Raw genomic sequence first — 23,120 nt, 5'->3', positions numbered from 1 at the left:
GATTGGGACGGCGCGATACCATCCGAGTAGGGGCAGTGTGGGAAGTGTTGGATGAGAGCGAGAGGGAAAAGGATACAAGGTAGTGGTCGGAGACTTGGAGGGAGTTGCAATGAGGTTGTGGAAGAACAGCATCTAGTGAAGATGAGGTCAAGCGTATTGCCTGCCTTGTGAGTAGGGGGAGGGTGAGAGGGTGAGGTCAAAAGAGGAGAGGAGTGGAAAGAAGGAGGCAGAGAGGAATGAGTCAAAGGTAGACGTGGGGAGGTTAAAGTCGCCCAGAACTGTGAGAGGTGAGCCGTCCTCAGGAAAGGAGCTTATCAAGGCATCAAGCTCATTGATGAACTCTCCGAGGGAACCTGGAGGGCGATAAATGATAAGGATGTTAAGCTTGAAAGGGCTGGTAACTGTGACAGCATGGAATTCAAAGGAGGCAATAGACAGATGGGTAAGGGGAGAAAGAGAGAAAGACCACTTGGGAGAGATGAGGATCCCGGTGCCACCACCCCGCTGACCAGAAGCACTCGGGGTGTGCGAGAACACGTGGTCGGACGAGGAGAGAGCAGTAGGAGTAGCAGTGTTATCTGTGGTGATCCATGTTTCCGTCAGTGCCAAGAAGTCAAGGGACTGGAGGGAGGCATAGGCTGAGATGAACTCTGCCTTGTTGGCCGCAGATTGGCAGTTCCAGAGGCTACCAGAGACCTGGAACTCCACGTGGGTAAAACGCGCTGGGACCACCAGGTTAGGGTGGTCGCGGCCACGCGGTGTGGAGCGTTTGTATGGTCTGTGCAGAGAGGAGAGAACAGGGATAGACAGACACATAGTTGACAGGCTACAGAAAAAGGCTACGCTAATGCAAGGAAATTGAATGACAAGCGGACTACACGTCTCGAATGTTCAGAAAGTTAAGCTTACGTAGCAAGAATCTTATTGACTAAAATGATTAAAATGATACAGTACTGCTAAAGTAGGCTAGCTGGCAGTAGCTGCGTTGTTGACACTACACTAATCAAGTCGTTCCGTTGAGTGTAATAATTCTACAGTGCTGCTATTCGGGGCTAGCTGGCTAGCTAGCAGTGTTGTTTACGTTACGTTGAGTTAAAAGAACGACAATAGCTGGCTAGCTAACCTAGGGAATCGGTCTAGACTACACAATTATCTTTGAAACAAAGACGGCTATGCAGCTAGCCACGATCAAACAAATCAAACCGCTGCACTGCAATGAAACGAAACGAAAATGTGAAACCACCTTGAACGTCACACAAACATTTCCTTGCATGTATAGTATGTTTCATGCCTTATCAAAAGTGGATATCCAATTGCCATAAGAACAGTATGACGCATACAATGTAGTATACTTAAGAAACACCTCCATGCCCATGTGAGTGGGACACCCACTCACTAGCTGGCACTGGTATGCCATCAATCTGTTCATCAGATCTCATTAGGGGCGGCTCTTAACGTCTATTCTTACATTCTGCATCAAGTTTAACTCCTATTGAACCCTGTGGGAGGCTGATCTCCTAAACCTATAAGCCCTAGATGATTTGGCAGCCATTATAAAGACATATTTAATATCTCCTAAAGCCCCGGCCACGTCCAGTGGAGGTCACAGTCAGAATGCGGAATGCTTGGAATAGTGGGGTATCAGAGGAACAGTTTTAAAGGGGAAGGGCAGCCCACGCAATGGCCTGTACTATCATACAGTATTTAATTTTTCTCCCACTATCGTGATATGATATAACCACAGGATAAACTGTATTGGCTTACATAAGAGGATAACGCCTTTGTACAGTAAGTGTCATCTCACTGGCTTTGTCACAAAGATTTACATTGCCAAGCGAACATTGCGTACTCAGAACTCACCCAGGGGCACAAAGGCTTTGGATGGCTCGCTGGGTTTGGACACACCGATGGCATTCACAGCAAAGACGCGCACCTCGTATGGGACACCCTCAATCATCTTTTTAGGCTCAAATGTGGTCTCTTTGTTCAGGTCAAAGTTCAGCCTCATCCATCTGGAACTCTGCTTCTTCTTCCTTTCGATGAAATAGCCTTTGGGGAAAATAATAGTTCTATATCACATACACACACCAGAATATCCAACTTGTTAGCATAAAACCACCCACACAGACCTACCTAAGATGGGTGAGCCTCCGTCATAGATCGGGGGTTCCCATGTCATAGAGCACCAGTCTCCTCCCACCTCCGTGACTAGGGGAACTTCAGGAGGGTCTGGTATATCCACCACCTTGACTTTGACACTAGCCCCTGCTTCCCCAGCCTCATTCTGCAGGACTATCTTGTAGTTTCCTGTGTCTTCCTTCTCTGCGATGTCGATGGTAAGACTGGTGTGATCCGGAAAGGTTTCAGCTCGCACACGGTGGCCAGAGTCAAGGATTACCTATGATGGCAAATAGTAGATTGTACTGTACCCATACATTCAGTATGTACAGTCGTGGCCAAAAGTTTTCAGAATGACACAAATATAAATTTTCACAAAGTCTGCTGCCTCAGTTTGTATGATGGCAATTTGCATATACTTCAAAATGTTATCAAGAGTGATCAGATGAATTGCAATTAATTGCAGTCCCTCTTTGCCCTGCAAATTAACTGAATCCCCAAAAAACATTTCCACTGCATTTCAGCCCCAAAAGGACCAGCTGACATCATGTCAGTGATTCTCTCGTTAACACAGGTGTAAGTGTTGACGAGGACAAGGCTGGAGATCACTCTGTCATGCTGATTGAGTTTGAATAACAGACTGGAAGCTTCAAAAAGTGGTGCTTGGAATCATTGTTCTTCCTCTGTCAACCATGGTTACCTGCAAGGAAACACGTGCCGTCATCATTGCTTTGCACAAAAAGGTCTTCACAGGCAAGGATATTGCTGCCGGTAAGATTGCAGGACTGGGGTAAAGTCATTTTCTCTGATGAATCCCCTTTCCGATTGTTTGGGGCTTCCAGAAAAAAAGCTTGTCCGGAGAAGACCAAGGTGAGCGCTAACATCAGTCCTGTGTCATGCCAACCAACAGTAAAGCATCCTGAGACCATTCATGTGTGGGGTTGCTACTCAGCCAAGGGAGTGGGCTCACTCACAATTTTGCCTAAGAACACAGCCATGAATAAAGAATGGTACCAACACATCATCCGAGAGCAACTTCTCCCAACCATCCAGGAACAGTTTGGTGACGAACAATGCCTTTTTCAGCATGATGGAGCACCTTGCCATAAGGCAAAAGTTATAAGTTTGTGGCTCGGGGAACAAAACATCGATATTTTGGGTCCATGGCCAGGAAACTCCCCAGACCTTAATCCCATTGAGAACTTGTGGTCAATCCTCAAGGGTTGACAAACAAAACCCCACAAATTCTGACAAACTCCAAGCATTGATTATGCAAGAATGGGCTGCCATCATCATGTGGCACAGAAGTTAATTGACAGCATGCCAGGGCAGATTGCAGAGGTCTTGAAAAAGAAGTCAACACTGCAAATATTGACTCTTTGCATCAACTTCATGTAATTGCCAATAAAAGTCTTTGACAATTGTAATTGTCAATTGACAATTGTAATAAAAGCCTTTGACGCTTGTAATTGACAATTGTAATAAAAGCCTTTGACGCTTGTAATTATACTTCAGTATTCCATAGTAACACCTAACAAAAATATCTAAAGACACTGAGGCAGCAGACTTTGTGAAAATGTATATTTGTGTCATTCTCAAGACTTTTGGCCACGACTGTATACTTTACTTCCGACAACAATTAAGCACAATGAAGCCTATTTCGACCCAGGTCAGCACTCACCCTCTCTCCCTTCATCCACACCACTCTGGGTGCTGGTTCTCCACTGATGGGGATCTCCACACGGAGTTTATTTCCTGCCACAATGGTCACTGTGTTGTCAGGGAAGTTCAAGCTCTCCAGGTGCACCCTGGGAGGATCTGTAGGAACGGGACAAGGAAGAAAACATGTAAGTGCTCTATAATATTCCTATCAACCCATGGATGGTTTTGTATCATTAAAATTACTGTACCAACGATATGAATTTTGGCACAGAGGCTCTGAGAGTATCCCTCTGGCACAAAGGTATAATCCCCGGCATCGTGAAGGGTGCTGTTCACAATTTCTAATCGGTGGTTCCTGTCAAAACAAGAAAACAAGTGAATACTGTAGGCTTGCTCCTGAGAAGACAGCTTAATCAATATGAAAAAGACACTAGAGACCAGCAGGAGGACAGACGGAAAGGCTAAGACCCTGAGTTTTTCTTGATCAGGTTGCATGGGCCTAATGATGAATCATGATTTGGCTGAGGAGATGGGCGAGTGGGAGGGAGGTGACGTACTTGGCTCTTTGCAGGATGTTGATGCGGTCGTTGGACTGGATCAACTGTCCGTTCCTGTACCAGCGACCTGGAACATTCCCAGGGAAAATCTCACAGTGCATCTTCAGTGGCTGGCCCAAAAGCACTGTCATGTCCTGCAAATCCTGAATAATCTTCAGTGGCTTCACTGATGAAGGGAAGAACAGAAAGAAAGAGGATATAAAAAAGTAAAAATAGTCATCAATATAGTTGATCTACAGTTTCTAGGAAGAGAGAAAGTGTGAGGAAAAGAGAGGGAAGTGAAATACACACATTCAACCTGGACTTTGGCTTCAGAGGTGCCCCCAGAGGCCATTAGGGAGAATGTTCCAGTGTCCTCCTTTGAGGCATCGTCAATGATTAGCCAGTGTTTCAGCCCGTCAGACTTGACACGGTAGCGTGACCGGGGCCCGGTCGGTACCTCCACGCCATTCTTACACCTGAGGGGGAAGACAAAAGGTTAGAGGCTCAGAGGCACTCACACACACAAAGGACGCAAGGGAAAACACACACACAAATATATATATATATATATATATATATATATATATATATATATATATATATATATATATGGGAAAAATACACAAGCATACACACACACAAAGGGAAAACACATACACACAATAAGTTGACATGGCCCTACCATTTAACTTGAGCTCCTTCTTCAGACACTTCACACTCCAACTCAATCCTCTCGTTCACTGTCGTTTTCACCGCCTCAATCCCTTTAGTAATCTTCACTGGTAACTCTGCAGAAAGGTAAGATACAAATCATAAAATCATAGAGGGGCAGGCATCAATATAATTAGAAACAGTGGAGTGTGAAATTGTGGAGTGACCACATTCTGGTCCCACTAATTCCTCAAAGAGACATTAAAATGAAGAGAGAAGGATGATGGAATGGAGAGGGGTACCTTTGACAAACAGCTCTGTGGTGCATTTCTCTTCTCCCGCAGCTACGGAATAAGCAGCATCATCATTCAGGCCGCAGTTGTTGATGACCAGGATCCGCTGTGTGCCCTTTTGCTCAAAGATAAACCTATGCAGCAAGTGCATCAATCAATCAAATCACTGGATATCCACATACTGTGACTATATGTGCTTGGAGATAAAGTTATAGTATACCATATATGCTTGTGAATGGCAATTATTTCAAGACTTCATATCATCCACTGAGCTACAGACAGTTGCCTTTGCTTACTTGTGTCTTCCAAAAGCAGAAATAGATGTAGTATTTTATTATTTTTTTAAGAATAAAAAGTTGTGCTAGTTTATTAATCAAAAACCTTTGTCATTGAGTCATTGTAATGTGAAGATATACAGCCAAATTCATATACAGAGACCCGCCCCCATTCACAAACAAACACATCCCAACATGCATCAGCGTGGGTTGTCAGTGCACACCCAGAGGAATAGAGTAGACAGAGGGTTGGGGTCACACCAGAGGTCAGGGATGTAGGACGGGTGGACTTACTTCCTTTGACTTAAGGTCAGCAGTGGAGCCGGAATGGAGCCAGAGGAAGAAGTAGTTATAGCAGAGAAAAAGGATGAGCACCATGGCATGACAGACAGACAGAGGAGGGGGCTGTAACAGCCAATAGTGTTACAAAAAATTGAGAGGGAGAGAGAGATCGAGAGATCTTCATAACAGGGAATCCTGGGAAATACACCACTGGAGACCAGGGAACAGAAAACTGCAATAACCTCCCAGATGGCTTTAACTCGGCTTGGCTTTGAACAACCTCTACTGAGAGTAGCCTGAGATCGACCCTTTCCTTTTTAGAATCTAAGTACACACTTTGAGGGTACATAGAGGTCTTGTAACATTGAGTAATACAGATGTTAGATTGAGTGATGAGATTAACTTTCAAAAGTATTGTATAACTACTGTTAATACACACGGGTGGGTCTAATTCCAGCCGGTGTCTACTCCACAAGTTACCAACGGCTAAATATGATTATTGTTGTGGCATGTTTGTCATTTTACTACATTTTATGTTTAAGTTTTCTGCATATTGGTTATAGATTTGGACACGTTCAAACTGTGTTTTGACATTGGGCTATCCTACCTAGCAAAATGTTGTTGAACAGATGTTGAAAATAAGATTATGCCCGACATCCAATCTGCGTTTGTTTTTGGGTGAAAGTCAAAGTTGAAAATATGTATTTTTCTTGCAGCCTTGGCATTCAGGCCAAAGAGTTCAATCTTGGTTTCATCAGACCAGAGAATTTTGTTTCATATGATGGAATTTGTTAACTGTTACATCTGACTGCACAATCCACTGTCTCATCAGCCCAGCCAGGCACTTTATTAACTTGATCTCCACTATAAAAAATATCTAGACATTATCTCACATTTCTTTTAGACTAACATTTAGTTTTTAACAGCAGAGATGTGTATAAACCTTACTGTCTCTCCGACATTTGCGACATAAAATTTGAATATTGAAACAATCTACAGTTATCGCATAGTAATGAACGAGTCGAGACAAGACAGACAGGCAGGCAGCGTTTCTTAGCCAGTTGAAATCATGAATTAGCTGGCATAATTTTAATGGATGTATACAAAGAAATGTCAACGAAGTGCAGCTAGTTTGCAGTCTGTTGATGGCTAGCTCCTCTGAACAAGTGTCCTGACGAGAGAGCACATTTTCAATGCCAGGCGAAATCGTGCCTCATTAGCTCAGTGTTATGGATGTATCCAAATAAATGTCACTAGAAAACAACTTAAACAAATGCAAATGCAGCTACTTTGATGTTATTCTGATAGCACTGTTTGACGTGACTGTAAGTTAGCCGTAGTTGGCTAGCTAGCAAGCAAGGGATAAGAACGTTGCCAGACAGTATGGCAATGGAACATTTAGAACGAACAACTGGGTCACATCCATAGATACAGAACAAAAAGACGGATCAACTGGGTCGCGTCTCTGGCAACCGAACCAATAGAACGAACGACCAGCCGGCTTGGGTAGCAACCCTAGATTTGTGTTGGGATTATATATTGTGGAAGGATGAAATAGTATGAATAAATTCATCAACATAATGATGAAAATGAAATTATGTCAATCATTATTTGAATAGGTTGGTAACCCATTGTATAAAAGTGATAATGCCCTCGAAGCCGGTGTTTGGAGGATATATTGGCATGGTTTGCACAACACCCGTGTTAATATATCCTCAAACACTGGCTTCTCGGGCATTATCACTTAATTATACAAATGATTTCCAGAGAGAGGTAAGAAAATAGTCACTTTTCGTTATACATTCTCATTATTGATAGGTTGATAAAACGATGTGGTAAGATCAATACACTTAAACTACGCCATATTATATTTATGGTACACTAACATTGGTGGGGTACACAGCTATCAAAATAATAGATCATCCATTGATTGTTACAAAGCCAGAGTCAGTTAAAGACCTGTGGAGAAGGTACCGTGAGATGCAGGTGGTATCTTATCAACACCACATTAGTGTTGAGAGAATGTTATTTGTTCACTGGGCATCAGCTGGTAATGGTTTACAGTGCAGAGATCTGGGCTGGTCATGTAGCTGTGTGTGTGTCTGGGCACAATGGGAGCTCTGTATGGGTGTGAAGGGCATGTAGGGTCAGACTTGTCCCTGGTTTACAAGGTCTGAGGCAGTAGACCCTGTTCATAACAGGGTCACACAGGGCTGTATGTGTGTGTCATTATGTGAAAGCAATTATTGGTGTAAAACAATGTGTGTTTTGATGGGCAAGTTTGGGTGTATGTGTCCTTGCTTGCTTGTGTACACCGCAAGACCATCAGAAACACTAGCATGTGAACCATTGCTTTTCAATGCTGAGAGACATGACAAGGAACATATAAAAACTACAAGTGCCAGGGGACTGGCAATGAGGACCAAATCACGAATGAAACACATTTTATGAGGAACTCCCAAAAAGGCCTTTCATTTGTGAGAAGACGAAATTGAGAAAAACATACAGAAGACTAACACATGGAGAAAGAAGAAAAAGCTTGACATACTTTGGAGTTGGACGGATCTCCTGGCCGTTCTTGTACCATTTCAGCTCTACTGTGGGGTCTGCAAGATCCACCACTAAGCGGATCTTCCCTCCTTTGTCAGCCTGGTATGCTGGATCCAACTTCTTGGCAAACGCTTTGTCAAAAAAGACAATATCCCATGACAATGGTTATTCATTCTATAGAAAACCAGTGAAATGTGTGCCTTTTCCCTGAATAATCACAGATTAGTGCATCATAATCCCAACAGTGACACACAGTCACATGGACAAACACTCTATTCAGCACCTTCACTCTTCTTCTCCTCTTTCTTGGTCTTCTTCAACCTCTTGAGCAGACCCCTCAGGTCTGTTATGCCATACTCAAAGGCGATCTTCTCGTACTGGTCTGGCCTGGCCGACTTCAGGATCTCCCACACGTCCACTTCGGGGGTCTCATCCTGCTTGGGCTCCCTGGGGCAGGACACGAGGGGAGGGTGTGAGGGCTGGGGCCACGCTCTGGGCTATCGCGACGTGTCCTGAGGAACTGATCCCTATGGGGGGTATTGGGTGGGGAAGGAGGTTCTGGAAAGGGGAGAGGATACTATAAAAGGGACAGTGACTGCGCTGAAGGAAGACTACTCTGTGTTGTATCTACTGTAGATAGGGACTACCTACTAACTTAGTTTTCAAGAGTTTTCCCTTCGCTATTCTACTGATCTGCTGTGTTTCTAGTCATTTCTATTCTTCTCTCTCCTTATATCAGACACACGTTCTCTCCCTCTCTTCTCTCTCTCCCTACAGAGTTCCTCAGGACATGTCACACAAAGGGATGGGCGTGGTCTGAAGCCCTGTACCTGTCCTTTGACATCATCTCTGGATGAGGTGTTACAAGAGGAGAGGGGGTGGCTAGTCTATTATATCCTATTGGAAGGGTTTTACTGCTGAGGCAAGTAGAGGGATCAGACTATTACAAGGGAGTTGAATATGTTTCAGGTAGGGGTTTTGACCAGGGTCGAGTTCTTTTAGTCTGGACATTGTTACTTGCCTTTAGGATGAGATTTTGCAAGAGAAAATACATTTTAACCAGTGCTGTATTAATAAATAACAGTAAAAGGTAATAAACTAATGCTATTAGGCTACTTTTGTTCCTTGGGGGGGTGAACATGACACCTCAACAGAATTAAACAATTTGGGAAAGAACTACTGATCTAGGTGCTGCATGCAGGAATATAGGGAGATCTTACTCCAAGATGTGCTGCTGATAAAGTCTACATTCCTTCTCTTTCTATTCACATTGCCCATCCCTTTGCCTTGTGTCTCAGTATGTTCACTCATCACCACTTCAGAGACGCTCTGACCGTGTTAGAGATGGAAGGCTAGGCGTCCATAGTGGATGTTAGATCTGTGAGATCCAGGTTAATAAGCATGTTGCCCTGGGCGTGAGTAGATCCATTAGGCAGCTAAATAAAGATCATTCAATCAGTCCGTTCTTTCATGGACATTTTCCCAAATGTCGGAAAGCTTTGGAGGTAAAAAAGCATGAAATTATTATTTCATTCTTATGCATCTCTCTTCTTGTTTATTTTCAGGCAATTACTGTGTATACTGAAATAAACATTGTGATATGTGCCTTGTATTTCTAAGTTGAAATAAAATGACATTGTAGCGATAACACTATTTCACAGCATCATTCATAAATGATCCACTAGCAGATCACTAATGATCCGAAATGGGAGTCCTTTGGCCTCATAAACAGAGTATTACTGAACTCTACTGTTGATCAAAAAAGTGGTCATCCCCAACAGTAGAGAGACTTTATGATGCAAAGTCCATTTCTATCCTTACTGATTGTTAATGGAGCATTTGAGAATGTTGGCTATAAATGAAGTGTTACCTTGCTACAGTAGGCCAACACTCTTGCTTGTTCCAGATCCTAGAGCTACATTCCATGCTGGGGACGCTACAGGATTATAGTACTTACCCCGCAGTAAGGTCTAATCGTTTAATTACCTAGGTTATTCTCTCTACTAACCTTTGGTTTCTGAATGTGTAGGGAAGAAGAAGAAACAAGCCCAAATAAATGTGTAATTTTACCTCAGTGAAGTGTCACGGTCTGTCTACGTCTATTGTACTCATTGCAGTACATTGAAAAAACATGCTGTTGTCTGAACCAAGAAAAAAAATGTAGATTTGTATTTACAAACTAAAAAAGAAACTAAAAAATACAGTTATCAATATGTGAGAGTAGATAGTGTACTAGATAGTATGTGATTCACTGTAACTCCTGATATTAATTAAATTATGTACTCTTACAGTACATGGTACTTCACCTATGTTCTAACTAATATACTGCACTCTTTAATATATTATACTCTATTGTAATGCATATATATACCATGTGATAAAAAAATAGTAAAAAGAGGGTAAAAGATTTAATGGTGGTTGCTAGGGCAAAATAAAAAATAAAGAGAAAAGAGGTAAACACCCAAAACAAGGGCATAGTAAAAAATAATACAAAAATAAGACTGTCCCCTTGAGGACGGACAGTGACTCTCACCTATGTTTAAGAAGACCACTAAAGTCAAGATCCCCTGCATCCTCGTGTCCTTCACTGCTGTTGTTAACAAGAAGAGATTAATGGAGATTTAATCAGAGTAGAAACAGTAACAGGCAACTAGATAAACAATGCTAAAAGAACAACGCAAAGCAGCGGCTACTGACTTCAATCAAATGCATTAGGTTCAGACTAACACATGATTGGTAGCTTACACAAAAACCCTTTCGATTCATTTCCAATTAAATGCTTCTAATGAACTGGTTTGTGTAAGGAGTATCGAGAGCGATCCCTACCAGCGTATGAAAACATTTCCACAATGTTTCTGCTGTGTTGCAGGAGCATCACTGAGCAGCTACGTTGGGATAATGCTATGGGGCTGGGATGTTTTGCGTTGCTTTCTGACACATTGTTGGGAGGGAGTTTCAAATGCAAGCATTGGCCTTTGTGCTGTTCAACACGTTGATTGGCAATTACCTTAATAAAGGTTAATCACATCTGATTTCATGGTCATTATGTTTCAGACACTATGTTCTCATGTTGGTTTGTGATAAGAGCCATGGTTTTCCTACTGAGCCACAATGTCCCATGTATCTGATGTTCAAATGTACATTTTCAGCTTTATTTGCCAAGTGTATTGAATCTTGCTCAAAACCAGTGAAGTTTGTGTTTAATGTTACTATTGTCATATTTATCATTATGAGAAAAAAGGATACTCATTAGTCAAATGCTCAATCTAACCAATAACTGTAAAAATATCACTATTTTGTTGACTCTGAAAACTAGTCTACTAACTGTCTGTTTAAAAGGTCAGATTGTGTTGCTCTCATTACCTTCTTTTGAAGGCTGATCGAATATCAACACTCTGTGACTGTTCCAGTTCTGAAAGACAATGCAAAACAATAACACAGTATATTGTATCATTGCTCGTGTTTCAGTGTGTGTTCTTTGCTGTATGACTGAGACTCGAACAGCGCAACAAACCTTTCACTTCCAGGTCAAAAGAGCAGCTGTCAAATTTGTCCTTGTAGGTGACCTCACACCTGTAGTTTCCAGCATAGTTGTCTTTGGCCTTGATGATATGCATCTCAAATGTGTGAATCTGCAGGGTGATACATAGGTATTGGAAGGACAGCTAGGGGACCAATGTGTGTGCGTGTGTGTGTGTTAACATACAGTACATAGAGCTATACATGGGAGGGTGTCTACCTTGGTGCGTCGGTCAAAGGTTTCTTTCAGTTGCAAGTGCTTTCCGGTCTTGCTGGCCAGGTCCATCCATTTCCCTTTGAACCACTTGATGGTGGGTTTACGGAGCAGGTCTTGGGCCTCCACCTTGGCAACAAAGGAGATGTCTCCACCTTGTGAACATGTAAAACACAGCATGTCCATGGTGGGAATAGCCTTTGAGGTGGATAGATGTACTACACATGGTTGCCAGAGGTTCCTTCTCTTGGAGAGAATAAATACAATAGTGAGAGAGAGGCAGAGAATAAGAGAGAGAGGCTATCTTTCATCATAACAAGGGAGAGAGACAAATCGAAAAGACCTTGACCAGTACAAATATAATACATGTATGTAAGGGTTTTAAAATGTCTCTGAGTATATCATCTCTGGTCTACAGCAGCTGTGAGAGGAGAGCTCACTCAGCAGGCACTCACCCACAGTGATGGATCCGCCCTGGGGTCTTTCTATGAGCAGGCTGGACAGCGGTGGGGTGTCTACGGGCTTGTCAAGGTCCTCTGGAGCCTGTCCCTCTCCCAGAGACCACACTGTTCGATCAGGAGAGACGGACACACACCATCACACCATCAACACCAACACACTTCTCGTATACTGTACTCAATGGCTTCAACAATCTGTCAGCACACTTCTCTGTATTCATCTGAAAGTGATATACTTCCAAAGGTAGATAGACAGACAGAAATACATTCACACCGTTCCTCAGCTGTTCATGGCAGCTGCAACATGGAAAGCATAACATTTTACAACATGGAAAGCATAAGAACATGGAACATAGAACAAATACCTGTACTGGGAAAAGCGTTACGGGTTTTGAATGATTACCATATCGGAGGGGACACCTTTGCTGTGTGCAAAAGTGTATCGTTTCATACGTTCTTCCATTTCTAAATGCTCCGGTCTTCTTTGAGAACTCAGTGGACTAGGACTGATGTCAGCAGTCGCCATGCCCAACATGTGATGAAACTACTATAGACAGACCTACACAGGGAGTTCCTTCAGCCCCACCCCTCGCTACCTACTGCAAAGACCCAGCTACCCTCACCCAGTTTACGTCATCTCTGACTCAAAGACTAACACTCAACTAGGTCACTTAGTCATTTAATTTACTTCTTAGTTATGTGAAATGTCATTCATTATCCCATGATGTTTGAAAAAGATAAAGATGTTGAAAAGCCCCATAGCTTCCTCCAAGCATTGGAGAGGAACGTGGCAGTTGAACTATGACATTTTAGGAAACCAGTATTTTTCATGGAGCAGAACATAGTCCAAATGAACCTGAGCTTTTAAAGAATGCCAAGCCAGGTCCCATTGGACCAGCTAATCGGGGAAAATTAAAAGAGCCAGCTAAGAGACTAACACTATTCGTGAGTGGGCTTGCTCCAGAGAGGCTACTGCTATTCTGGAGCTCTGCTATTGAAAACTAACCTCCTAATAGGATGGTTATTATGGCTTTTGTTACATAGTATTACCTGAGTCTTTTCTCCCCATGGCTGACACATGGACGCTATCATCTGAACAAAGACAGAGAGAAATTTACAGCATATTATAAGAAATAGTACTGTAAAGTCCACAGAAGCAAGCACACACAAACATTCAGGACCAGCAAGCAATACAAGACATCGAACATTAAGCAAGCTGAGCCCTGACGAATTCTGACATAATGATGCAATCTGCCAATTAAAAGCTGTAACTATGTACATTGTTAGGTTTCACCAGTGAGGAGAATCAGTTTTGAATCTTCTTTCATGCCTTTGTATTTCTTAAAATAAAGTTTTATACAAACTGTATTGTTGCATTACGACCAGAATTCCAAATGTGTTGACATACATGTCTAACATGCATGTGCCAGACAGAAAATTGCAGAAAAGGAGACCCTTAAAATCTTTAAATTCTTATCATTTATTTTTCATAAAAATCTATTATGGTGTTTTTGCAATATGTTTCACTATTGACAATCTAAGGTTGGAAAAAGAACAAACTTCAAAAATCACACAAAACACCTTCTAGAAATAAACATGTCTCCGAACATGTTTCCTACATCCAGGCAGTTGTAACATTCTGATCAAAAAGACTAGTTTGGTCAGAGCTATAGTTGTAGAATTAACAGAAAGATCTTACTAGGCAGCTCAATAGACAGTTTCTTGGCTGTATTGGCATCCTCTGTGAAAGAAAGCACAGCATGACTGGTATTAATTTGTGTTTTTAACTAGTCAATTGATTTGACTCTGGTGAGGAATATTTCGATTGACTCTTTGTGATGATTGACAAAAGTAGTATGACAAATTGTCCTTATGGCCTTGTAATCAGAAAAAATATTAAATGAAACCTCCAATTACTTATACCAACCATTTCCAATGAAATAAATGAATACATATAACACAATTCAAGACAAGAGAACCGGTATAAAAATCAACATAATTGAGGTCTAGGACAAACCAAAACATGTATAATATCATCATATATATACACATAACATATAATATACATACAGTATACATGATGAGCATACGTGGCATGAATGGTACTGGTGTGTATATTCCAAGCCTTCAGAAAGTATTCACACCCCTTGACTTATTCCACATTTTGTTGTGTTACAGCCTGAATTCAAAATGGATTAAATGTTTATTTCCCCTCTCACCCATCTACACACAATACCTCATAATGACAAAGTGAAAACAACTCCAGTGTACGTTTGTCCTTGTGTTTTAGGTTATTGTCCTGCTGAAAGGTGCATTTGTCTCCCAGTATCTGTTGGAAAGCAGACTGAACCAGGTTTTCCTCTAGGATTTTGCCTGTGTTTAGCTCTATTCCGTTTCTTTTTATCCTAAAAAAAAACTCCCTAGTCTTAGCCACATTTATAGCAGTTTTACTTTACTCCCTTATTGCAAACAGGATGCGTGTTTTGGAATATATTTTTTATTATGTACAGGCTTCCTTCTTTTCACTCTGTCATTTATGTTAGTATTGTGGAGTAACTACAATAGTGTTGATTCATCCTCCGTTTTTTTCCTATCACAGCCATTCAACTCTGTAACTGTTTTAAAGTTACCATTGGCCTCATGGTGAAATCCCTGAGCCGTTTCCTTTCTCACCGGGCAACTGAGTTAGGAAGGACGCCTGTATCTTTGTAGCGACAGTGCACTATTGATACACCATCCAAAGTGTAATTAGTAACTTTACCATGCTCAAAAGGATATTCAGTTTTTTTATTTACCCATCTAATAGGTGCCCTTCTTTGTAAGGTAATGGAAAACCTCCCTGGTCTTTGTAGTTGAATCTGTGTTTGAAATTCACTGCTTGACTGAGGGACCTTAAAGATAATTGAATGGTTGGGTACAGAGATGAGGTAGTCATTCAAAAATCATGTTAAACACTGTCATTACACACAGAGCGACTCCCTGCAACTTCTTATGTGACTTATTAGGCGCATTCTTACTCCTGAACTTATTTGGGCTTGCCATAACAAAGAGGTTGAATACTTATTAACTCAAGATATTTCAGCTTTTCATTTTAAAGTAATTTGTAAACATTTCAAAAAACATCATTCAACTTTGACATAATTTTGTATAGGCCAGTGACACAAAATCTCAATTTAATCCATTTTAAATTCAGGCGGTAACAGACAACAAAATGTAGAAAAAGTCAAGGTGTGTGAATACTTTCTAAAGGCATTGTGTGTGTGTATATATACAGTATACATGTCAGATGTGATCTTCACATCCATACCTTTATTTGAGAATTATAATAAATAAAGGTTTGTGTGCTTGTAGGAATTATACTTTGGCATTTTTTAATTGGCGTGCATGTAAACAACATATTTGATATGCACAAACATATATTGCAATAGTTTAGGAGCTGATCCTGAATATTCTAACCAGCAAAATGCCATGTGCCAGTATTAAACGCATATCAGGAATATAGGTATATCAAGTCTTCCCCACAGTAATTGTCTCCTGCAAAATGTACTTTTGGGGTGTTGATGGGAGCCCTGTCCTATAGTGGAGTCTCCATGGTAACCGACTTGACAAGGTGGGAAAGGGGGGGAAATGAGGATGGTTTGTCATGGTTACCAACCTGGTGGGGGCGGTGGTGATGGGGTGTTGGTTGTAGCGTCATCATCTTTATCTGCAATAAAGGTGTGATTGACACAGACCCACCTATCAAAAAGCTCCAAGTCCATCACCGGCAAGGCAGGCCAACAAGACAAGCCACAAGACAAAGCATGCAAGACAAGACAGAACATGGGACCGACACGACACAACACCACCACATATGCATGTCTTTGAAATGGATAGATGAAGTGTATGAGACCACAAACGTGTTGATCGTGAGATCGAAGCGTGTCCTGTGAGAGATCACACCAGTGTCTATGAGATGGGAGTGGACGGTGATGTAAGAGATCACACGTGTACGTAAGATAAAGGAATTATGCGTAACACCACAAGCTTGGTTTAGGAAAGCTGGAAGCGCAAGTGAGAAGCACTGTGAGAGGAAGAAAGAGATTGAAGTTGACAAGCACACACGAATGTCCACAAGGGATATGAAAGATTAAAGACCTAACTATCCAAGATAAACCCTGTTACTTAGAAACTTTTTGTCGATCAAAAGAGTAACTGAGCTCAGCTCCACCTCCAGAGACGTTATAGAGGGTAGTGTTGGGCGGTATCCAGATTTTCATCCTGTTTCTGTACCACACCGGGGTATACGGTATTACCGGATGTCCACACAAGGGGTGCTATTTCTTAAAAATAAGGGTGTGATAGAGAGAGCGTTCAAGGTGGGTGGGGGTTGAGCAAAACAGAAGGGACATATGAAACTGACCTTTGTTGTGGTAAAAAGGCACTGGAGCAATGCTGAGTGATGAGTGACAACTGCGGAGAGATATAACCTTCCATACGTCTAGATCAGCAGCTGCTGCTGCGGCTGTCAACAGCACTGTGCTTGTTGCTACAGTATAGCCTCACTATGAAACCTAGACCCTCAGCTATAAACAGTCTGCAAACTGTACTGAGAGGAATAGACACAGAAAACACACACGCCACGCACACAATAATACACACACAAACATACACACATCAACACATGTTTGTGCATAGGCACATAAACGTAGCCTACCTATATACACACACACGTTCTTGCATATGCACATACACATGTTCGTGCATTTGCACAGACACACACACTCTTCCAGACCTGCTGGAGGTGGGGGTGGGGTAACCTGCACCGTAACAACTGGTTCTGGAGGTGGGGGTGGTGGTGGGGTAACCAATGTAACAACTGGTTGTGGTGGTGGGGTAACCACTGTAACAACAGGCTCTGGCAGTTGGGTAACCTTTGTAACAACTGGTTCTGGATGTGGTGGTGGTGGGGTAACCACTGTAACAACAGGCTCTGGCAGTTGGGTAACCTCCGTAACAACTGGTTCTGGATGTGGTGGTGGTGGTGGTGGTGGTGGTGGGGTAACCACTGTAACAACAGGCTCTGGCGGTTGGGTAACATCCGTAACAACTGGTTCTGGAGGTGGTGGTGGTGGTGGGGTAACCACTGTAACAACAGGCTCTGGCGGTTGGTTAACCTCCGTAACAACTGGCTCTGCTTCCTCCTTCACGGTTGCTGAATTGGGACAAGGCTCTCACAGATTAAAGTTACCGTCCATCTCCTCCACTAACACAGCACTAAGTTTCTTTCAGTCATCAATTTCTAATACAAACAAACTGCCAACTCCAACTGTATGTGCCGTAAAGTTGTCGTACTGAACTGTGCACACAGCAGACACGCTGCATTTACACGTAGCCTATATGTGCTGTTTAACCATGACAGCTATCAGACACGATTTTGGGGGCACTTTCGCCTTAGAAGAATTTGAACTTACTGTATATAAAAATGCACTAGTCAACAATCTGCAGAAAGCAAAGCATGAACCAATGTATGGCTGTTGTTGTGTAAATGCTAATGAAGTTCATCACATTGGGTCATAGCAGCCATTGAGGCAAAAGGTGTCTCTGTCTGTCATTACAAACAGCGCTTCAATCCAAATAAAACCCTGATTCATACAGATTCTATCAGTCCATTGACTGATTTAAATGGAACTTTGGCCCATATGATCTATTGGGAGAAGATAAAGGGCCTTTGCAAAGACCAGCACTATGGATCTAACTCTATTACAGACTAGAGTCAAACTGCTTCAATCAATGGTTTGAGAGTGGGACAATTGAATGGACGCGCTTGTTACTATTTATGAGTATGGCCTGGAGTTTTTCCTAACCACATGACCTGATCAGGAAAAATGCTGGGCCTTCCGTTATAGTAAACAGCATGCGTTTTTACTGTGAATGGCTTGAGACTGAGTTAATTTGACTTACCAGGCAGTGGGGGTGAGCAAGGGGACGGGGCCTCCTCCTTTACTTCAGAGTTCACAGACTCGACTTGCTCTTTAGCCCCGACCACAACCGCCTCTGGTTCTGGTTCTTTAGACCCATTCTCTACTGGTTCTGGCTGTACAGGCTTAATCACCTCTATGGGCTGTGGATCCTTCCCCTCAGTCTCTACCGGTTGTTCTGTACAGCAGATAACAGTGCCAGGCTGGAGCAGCATGCCTTGAGCAAAAGCACTGGCAGCCTCTCAAAACACTGCAGTATATATATATATATATATATATATATATATATATATATATATATATATATATATATATATATATATATATACACATATACATACACACACACACACACAGTGGGGAGAACAAGTATTTGATACACTGCCGATTTTGCAGGTTTTTCTACTTACAAAGCATGTAGAGGTCTGTAATTTCTATCATAGGTACACTTCAACTATGAGAGACGGAATGTAAAACAAAAATCCAGAAAATCACATTGTAAGATTTGTAAGTAATTAATTTGCATTTTATTGCATGACATAAGTATTTGATACATCCGAAAAGCAGAACTTAATATTTGGTACAGAAACCTTTGTTTGCAATTACAGAGATAATACGTTTCCTGTAGTTCTTGACCAGGTTTTCACACACTGCAGCAGGGATTTTGGCCCACTCCTCCATACAGACCCTCTCCAGATTCTTCAGGTTTCGGGGCTGTCGTTCGGCAATACGGACTTTCAGCTCCCTCCAAAGATTTTCTATTGGGTTCAGGTCTGGAGACTGGCTAGGCCACTCCAGGACCTTGAGATGCTTCTTACGGAGCCACTCCTTAGTTTCCCTGGTTGTGTGTTTCAGGTCGTTGTCATGCTGGAAGACCTCGCGATACATGGCCCCATCCATCCTCCCCTCAATACGGTGCAGTCATCCTTTCCCCTTTGCAGAAAAGCATCCCCAAGAATGATGTTTCCACCTCCATGCTTCACGGTTGGGATGGTGTTCTTGGGGTTGTCCTTCTTCTTCCTCCAAACACGGCGAGTGGAGTTTAGACCAAAAAGCTATATTTTTGTCTCATCAGACCACATGACCTTCTCCCACTCCTCCTCTGGATCATCCAGATGGTCATTGGCAAACTTCAGATGGGCCTGGACATGCTCTGGCTTGAGCAGGGGGACCTTGCGTGCGCTGCAGGATTTTAATCCATGACGGCATAGTGTGTTACTAATGGTTTTCTTTGAGACTGTGGTCCCAGCTCTCTTCAGGTCATTGACCAGGTCCTGCCGTGTAGTTCTGGGCTGATCCCTCACCTTCCTCATGATCATTGATGCCCCACGAGGTGAGATCTTGCATGGAGCCCCAGACCGAGGTTGATTGACCGTCATCTTGAACTTCTTCCATTTTCTAATAATTGCGCCAACAGTTGTTGCCTTCTCACCAAGCTGCTTGCCTATTGTCCTGTAGCCCATCCCAGCCTTGTGCAGGTTTACAATTTTATCTCTGATGTCCTTACACAGCCTTCTGGTCTTGGCCTTTGTGGAGAGGTTGGAGTCTGTTTGATTGAGTGTGTGGACAGGTGTCTTTTATACAGGTAACCAATTCAAACTGGTGCAGTTAATACAGGTAATGAGTGCAGAACAGGAGAGATTCTTAAAGAAAAACTAACAGGTCTGTGAGAGCCGGAATTCTTACTGGTTTGTAGGTGATCAAATACTTATGTCATGCAATAAAATGCAAATGAATTACTTATAAATCATACAATGTGATTTTCTGGATCTTTGTTTTAGATTCCGCCTCTCACAGTTGAAGTGTACCTAAAATAAAAATTACAGACCTCTACATGCTTTGTAAGTAGGAAAACCTGCAAAATCGGCAGTGTATCAAATACCTGTTCTCCCCACTGTGTGTGTGTGTATATATATATATATATATGGGGAAAACAAGTATTTGATACACTGCCGATTTTGCAGGTTTTCCTACTTACAAAGCATGTAGGCATGTAGAGGTCTGTCATTTTTATCATTGGTACACTTCAACTGTGAGAGACGGAATCTAACACAAAAATCCAGAAAATCTAATTGTATGATTTTCAAGTAATTAATTTGCATTAATTACAGTTGAAGTGTACCTATGATAAACATTACAGACCTCTACATGCTCTGTAAGTAGGAAAACCTGAAAAATCGCCAGTGTATCAAATACTTGTTCTCCCCACTCTGTGTGCGTATATACATTGCTCAAAAAAATAAAGGGAACACTTAAACAACACAATGTAACTCCAAGTCAATCACACTTCTGTGAAATCAAACTGTCCACTTAGGAAGCAACACTGATTGACAGTAAATTTCACATGCTGTTGTGCAAATGGAATAGACAACAGGTGGAAATTATAGGCAACTAGCAAGACACCCCCAAAAAAGGAGTGGTTCTGCACGTGGTGACCACAGACCACTTCTCAGTTCCTATGCTTCCTGGCTGATGTTTTGGTCACTTTTGAATGCTGGCGGTGCTTTCACTCTAGTGGTAGCATGAGACGGAGTCTCAACCCACACAAGTGGCTAAGGTAGTGCAGCTCATCCAGGATGGCACATCAATGCGAGCTGTGGCAAGAAGGTTTGCTGTGTATGTCAGCGTAGTGTCCAAAGCATGGAGGCGTTACCAGGAGACAGGCCAATACATCAGGAGATGTGGAGGAGGCCGTAGGAGGGCAACAACCCAGCAGCAGGACTGCTACCTCCACCTTTGTGCAAGGAGGAGCAGGAGGAGCACTGCCAGAGCCCTGCAAAATGACCTCCAGCAGGCCACAAATGTGCATGTGTCTGCTCAAACGGTCAGAAACAGACTCCATGAGGGTGGAATGAGGGCCCGACGTCCACAGGTGGGGGTTGTGCTTACAGCCCAACACCGTGCAAGGACGTTTGACATTTGCCAGAGAACACCAAGATTGGCAAATTCGCCACTGGCGCCCTGTGCTCTTCACAGATGAAAGCAGGTTCACACTGAGCACAGACGTGACAGTCTGGAGATGCCGTGGAGAACGTTCTGCTGCCTGCAACATCCTCCAGCATGACCGGTTTGGCGGTGGGTCAGTCATGGTGTGGGGTGGCATTTCTTTGGGGGGCAGCACAGCCCTCCATGTGCTCGCCAGAGTGCTCGCCATGTGCTCGCCAGAGGTAACCTGACTGCCATTAGGTACCGAGATGAGATCCTCAGACCCCTTGTGAGACCATATGCTGGTGCGGTTGGCCCTGGGTTCCTCCTAATGCAAGACAATGCTAGACCTCATGTGGCTGGAGTGTGTCAGCAGTTCCTGCAAGAGGAAGGCATTGATGCCATGGACTGGCCCGCCCGTTCCCCAGACCTGAATCCAATTGAGCACATCTGGGACATCATGTCTCGCTCCATCCACCAACTAGTGGTAGCATGAGACGGAGTCTCAACCCACACAAGTGGCTCAGGTAGACAGTCTGCACCACAGACTGTCCAGGAGTTGGCGGATGCTTTAGTCCAGGTCTGGGAGGAGATCCCTCAGGAGACCATCCGCCACCTCATCAGGAGCATGCCCAGGCGTTGCAGGGAGGTCATACAGGCACGTGGAGGCCACACACACTACTGAGCCTCATTTTGACTTGTTTTAAGGACATTACATCAAAGTTGGATCAGCCTGTAGTGTGGTTTTCCACTTTAATTTTGAGTGTGACTCCAAATCCAGACCTCCGTGGGTTGATAAATTTGATTTCCATTGATACTTTTTGTGTGATTTTGTTGTCAGCACATTCAACTATGTAAAGAAAAAAGTATTTAATAAGAATATTTCATTCATTCAGATCTATGATGTGTTATTTTAGTGTTCCCTTTATTTTTTTGAGCAGTGTATAGGAGGTGCTGGCTGGGCATGAATAAGCATAGATAGCCAGCAACCAGAATGGGTCTTTCCATTGACAGTCATGTCTGAATGCATGACAGGTGATCAAAATGTATACAAATTATAAAAAAGTTATTTGCCAAATACGCAGAAAAAATTAAGGGATGATACCAATCTGGTCATTGCACATCTATAGGTAGTCCTGGAGGCTTCAAGGAAGTATAGTTTTACTTATTCAGCAAGCTTGTACAAGACTTAATTGCAATGTACCACAAGCTCTAAAAAAAACGATTTTCATTATTCCACATAGCAAATCATAACAGTTCCCAGAAATTTGAACGTGACATGGTCAACGGAATCTATTATAGGTCTAATGATGACTACCTGCTGAATGTAACAATTAAACCTATACTTCCTCATTCACAATGAATGTACTTCCTGTGGATGATTCCATATTCCAATCCAATACTTCAGTACCACCCACACCACACGCACACACACACACACACACACACACACACACACACACACACACACACACACACACACACACACACACACACACACACACACACACACACACTTGGTAGAACAAGCACAAGCCAGTATTGGGGACAAAGCATCACAGCAACGTGAGCACGGGAGTGTGTTACAGTAGCAGCAGTGCAACTACGGAATTATGTGCATCATATGTGCTGTTTATCAGGAAGTTGATTTATTCAGATCGCACGTAGACTATT

General features: G+C 42.7%; 1 protein-coding gene across 22 annotated transcripts in view; it reads right to left on the bottom strand.

Annotated features, from left to right (window-relative positions):
* LOC118392578 (myosin-binding protein C, slow-type) overlaps window positions 1–23,120 on the bottom strand; it is a 42,458-nt gene that overhangs the window by 10,438 nt on the left and 8,900 nt on the right. For 3 of the 22 annotated variants that reach the window (XM_052460351.1, XM_052460343.1, XM_052460348.1), the window contains 20 exons: window positions 18,505–18,699; window positions 17,258–17,755; window positions 16,217–16,267; window positions 14,261–14,302; window positions 13,612–13,653; window positions 12,559–12,669; window positions 12,110–12,258; window positions 11,885–12,002; window positions 11,734–11,782; window positions 10,904–10,960; window positions 8,654–8,817; window positions 8,369–8,501; window positions 5,273–5,397; window positions 5,002–5,107; window positions 4,629–4,795; window positions 4,338–4,503; window positions 4,029–4,135; window positions 3,800–3,936; window positions 2,134–2,398; window positions 1,861–2,049 (listed from right to left, as the gene is read on the bottom strand). In XM_052460351.1, coding sequence (XP_052316311.1) covers window positions 1,861–2,049; window positions 2,134–2,398; window positions 3,800–3,936; window positions 4,029–4,135; window positions 4,338–4,503; window positions 4,629–4,795; window positions 5,002–5,107; window positions 5,273–5,397; window positions 8,369–8,501; window positions 8,654–8,817; window positions 10,904–10,960; window positions 11,734–11,782; window positions 11,885–12,002; window positions 12,110–12,258; window positions 12,559–12,669; window positions 13,612–13,653; window positions 14,261–14,302; window positions 16,217–16,267; window positions 17,258–17,755; window positions 18,505–18,699 — 2,871 coding nt within the window. The remainder of the gene's footprint in view (window positions 1–1,860; window positions 2,050–2,133; window positions 2,399–3,799; window positions 3,937–4,028; window positions 4,136–4,337; window positions 4,504–4,628; window positions 4,796–5,001; window positions 5,108–5,272; window positions 5,398–8,368; window positions 8,502–8,653; window positions 8,818–10,903; window positions 10,961–11,733; window positions 11,783–11,884; window positions 12,003–12,109; window positions 12,259–12,558; window positions 12,670–13,611; window positions 13,654–14,260; window positions 14,303–16,216; window positions 16,268–17,257; window positions 17,756–18,504; window positions 18,700–23,120) is intronic. The other 19 variants (XM_052460362.1, XM_052460363.1, XM_052460364.1 and 16 more) reach the window with 15 other exon arrangements.

The sequence above is a fragment of the Oncorhynchus keta genome, chromosome 13 (assembly GCF_023373465.1).
Source record: "Oncorhynchus keta strain PuntledgeMale-10-30-2019 chromosome 13, Oket_V2, whole genome shotgun sequence".
NCBI lineage: Eukaryota > Metazoa > Chordata > Actinopteri > Salmoniformes > Salmonidae > Oncorhynchus > Oncorhynchus keta.
This window is presented reverse-complemented; position numbering and strand designations above follow the sequence as displayed.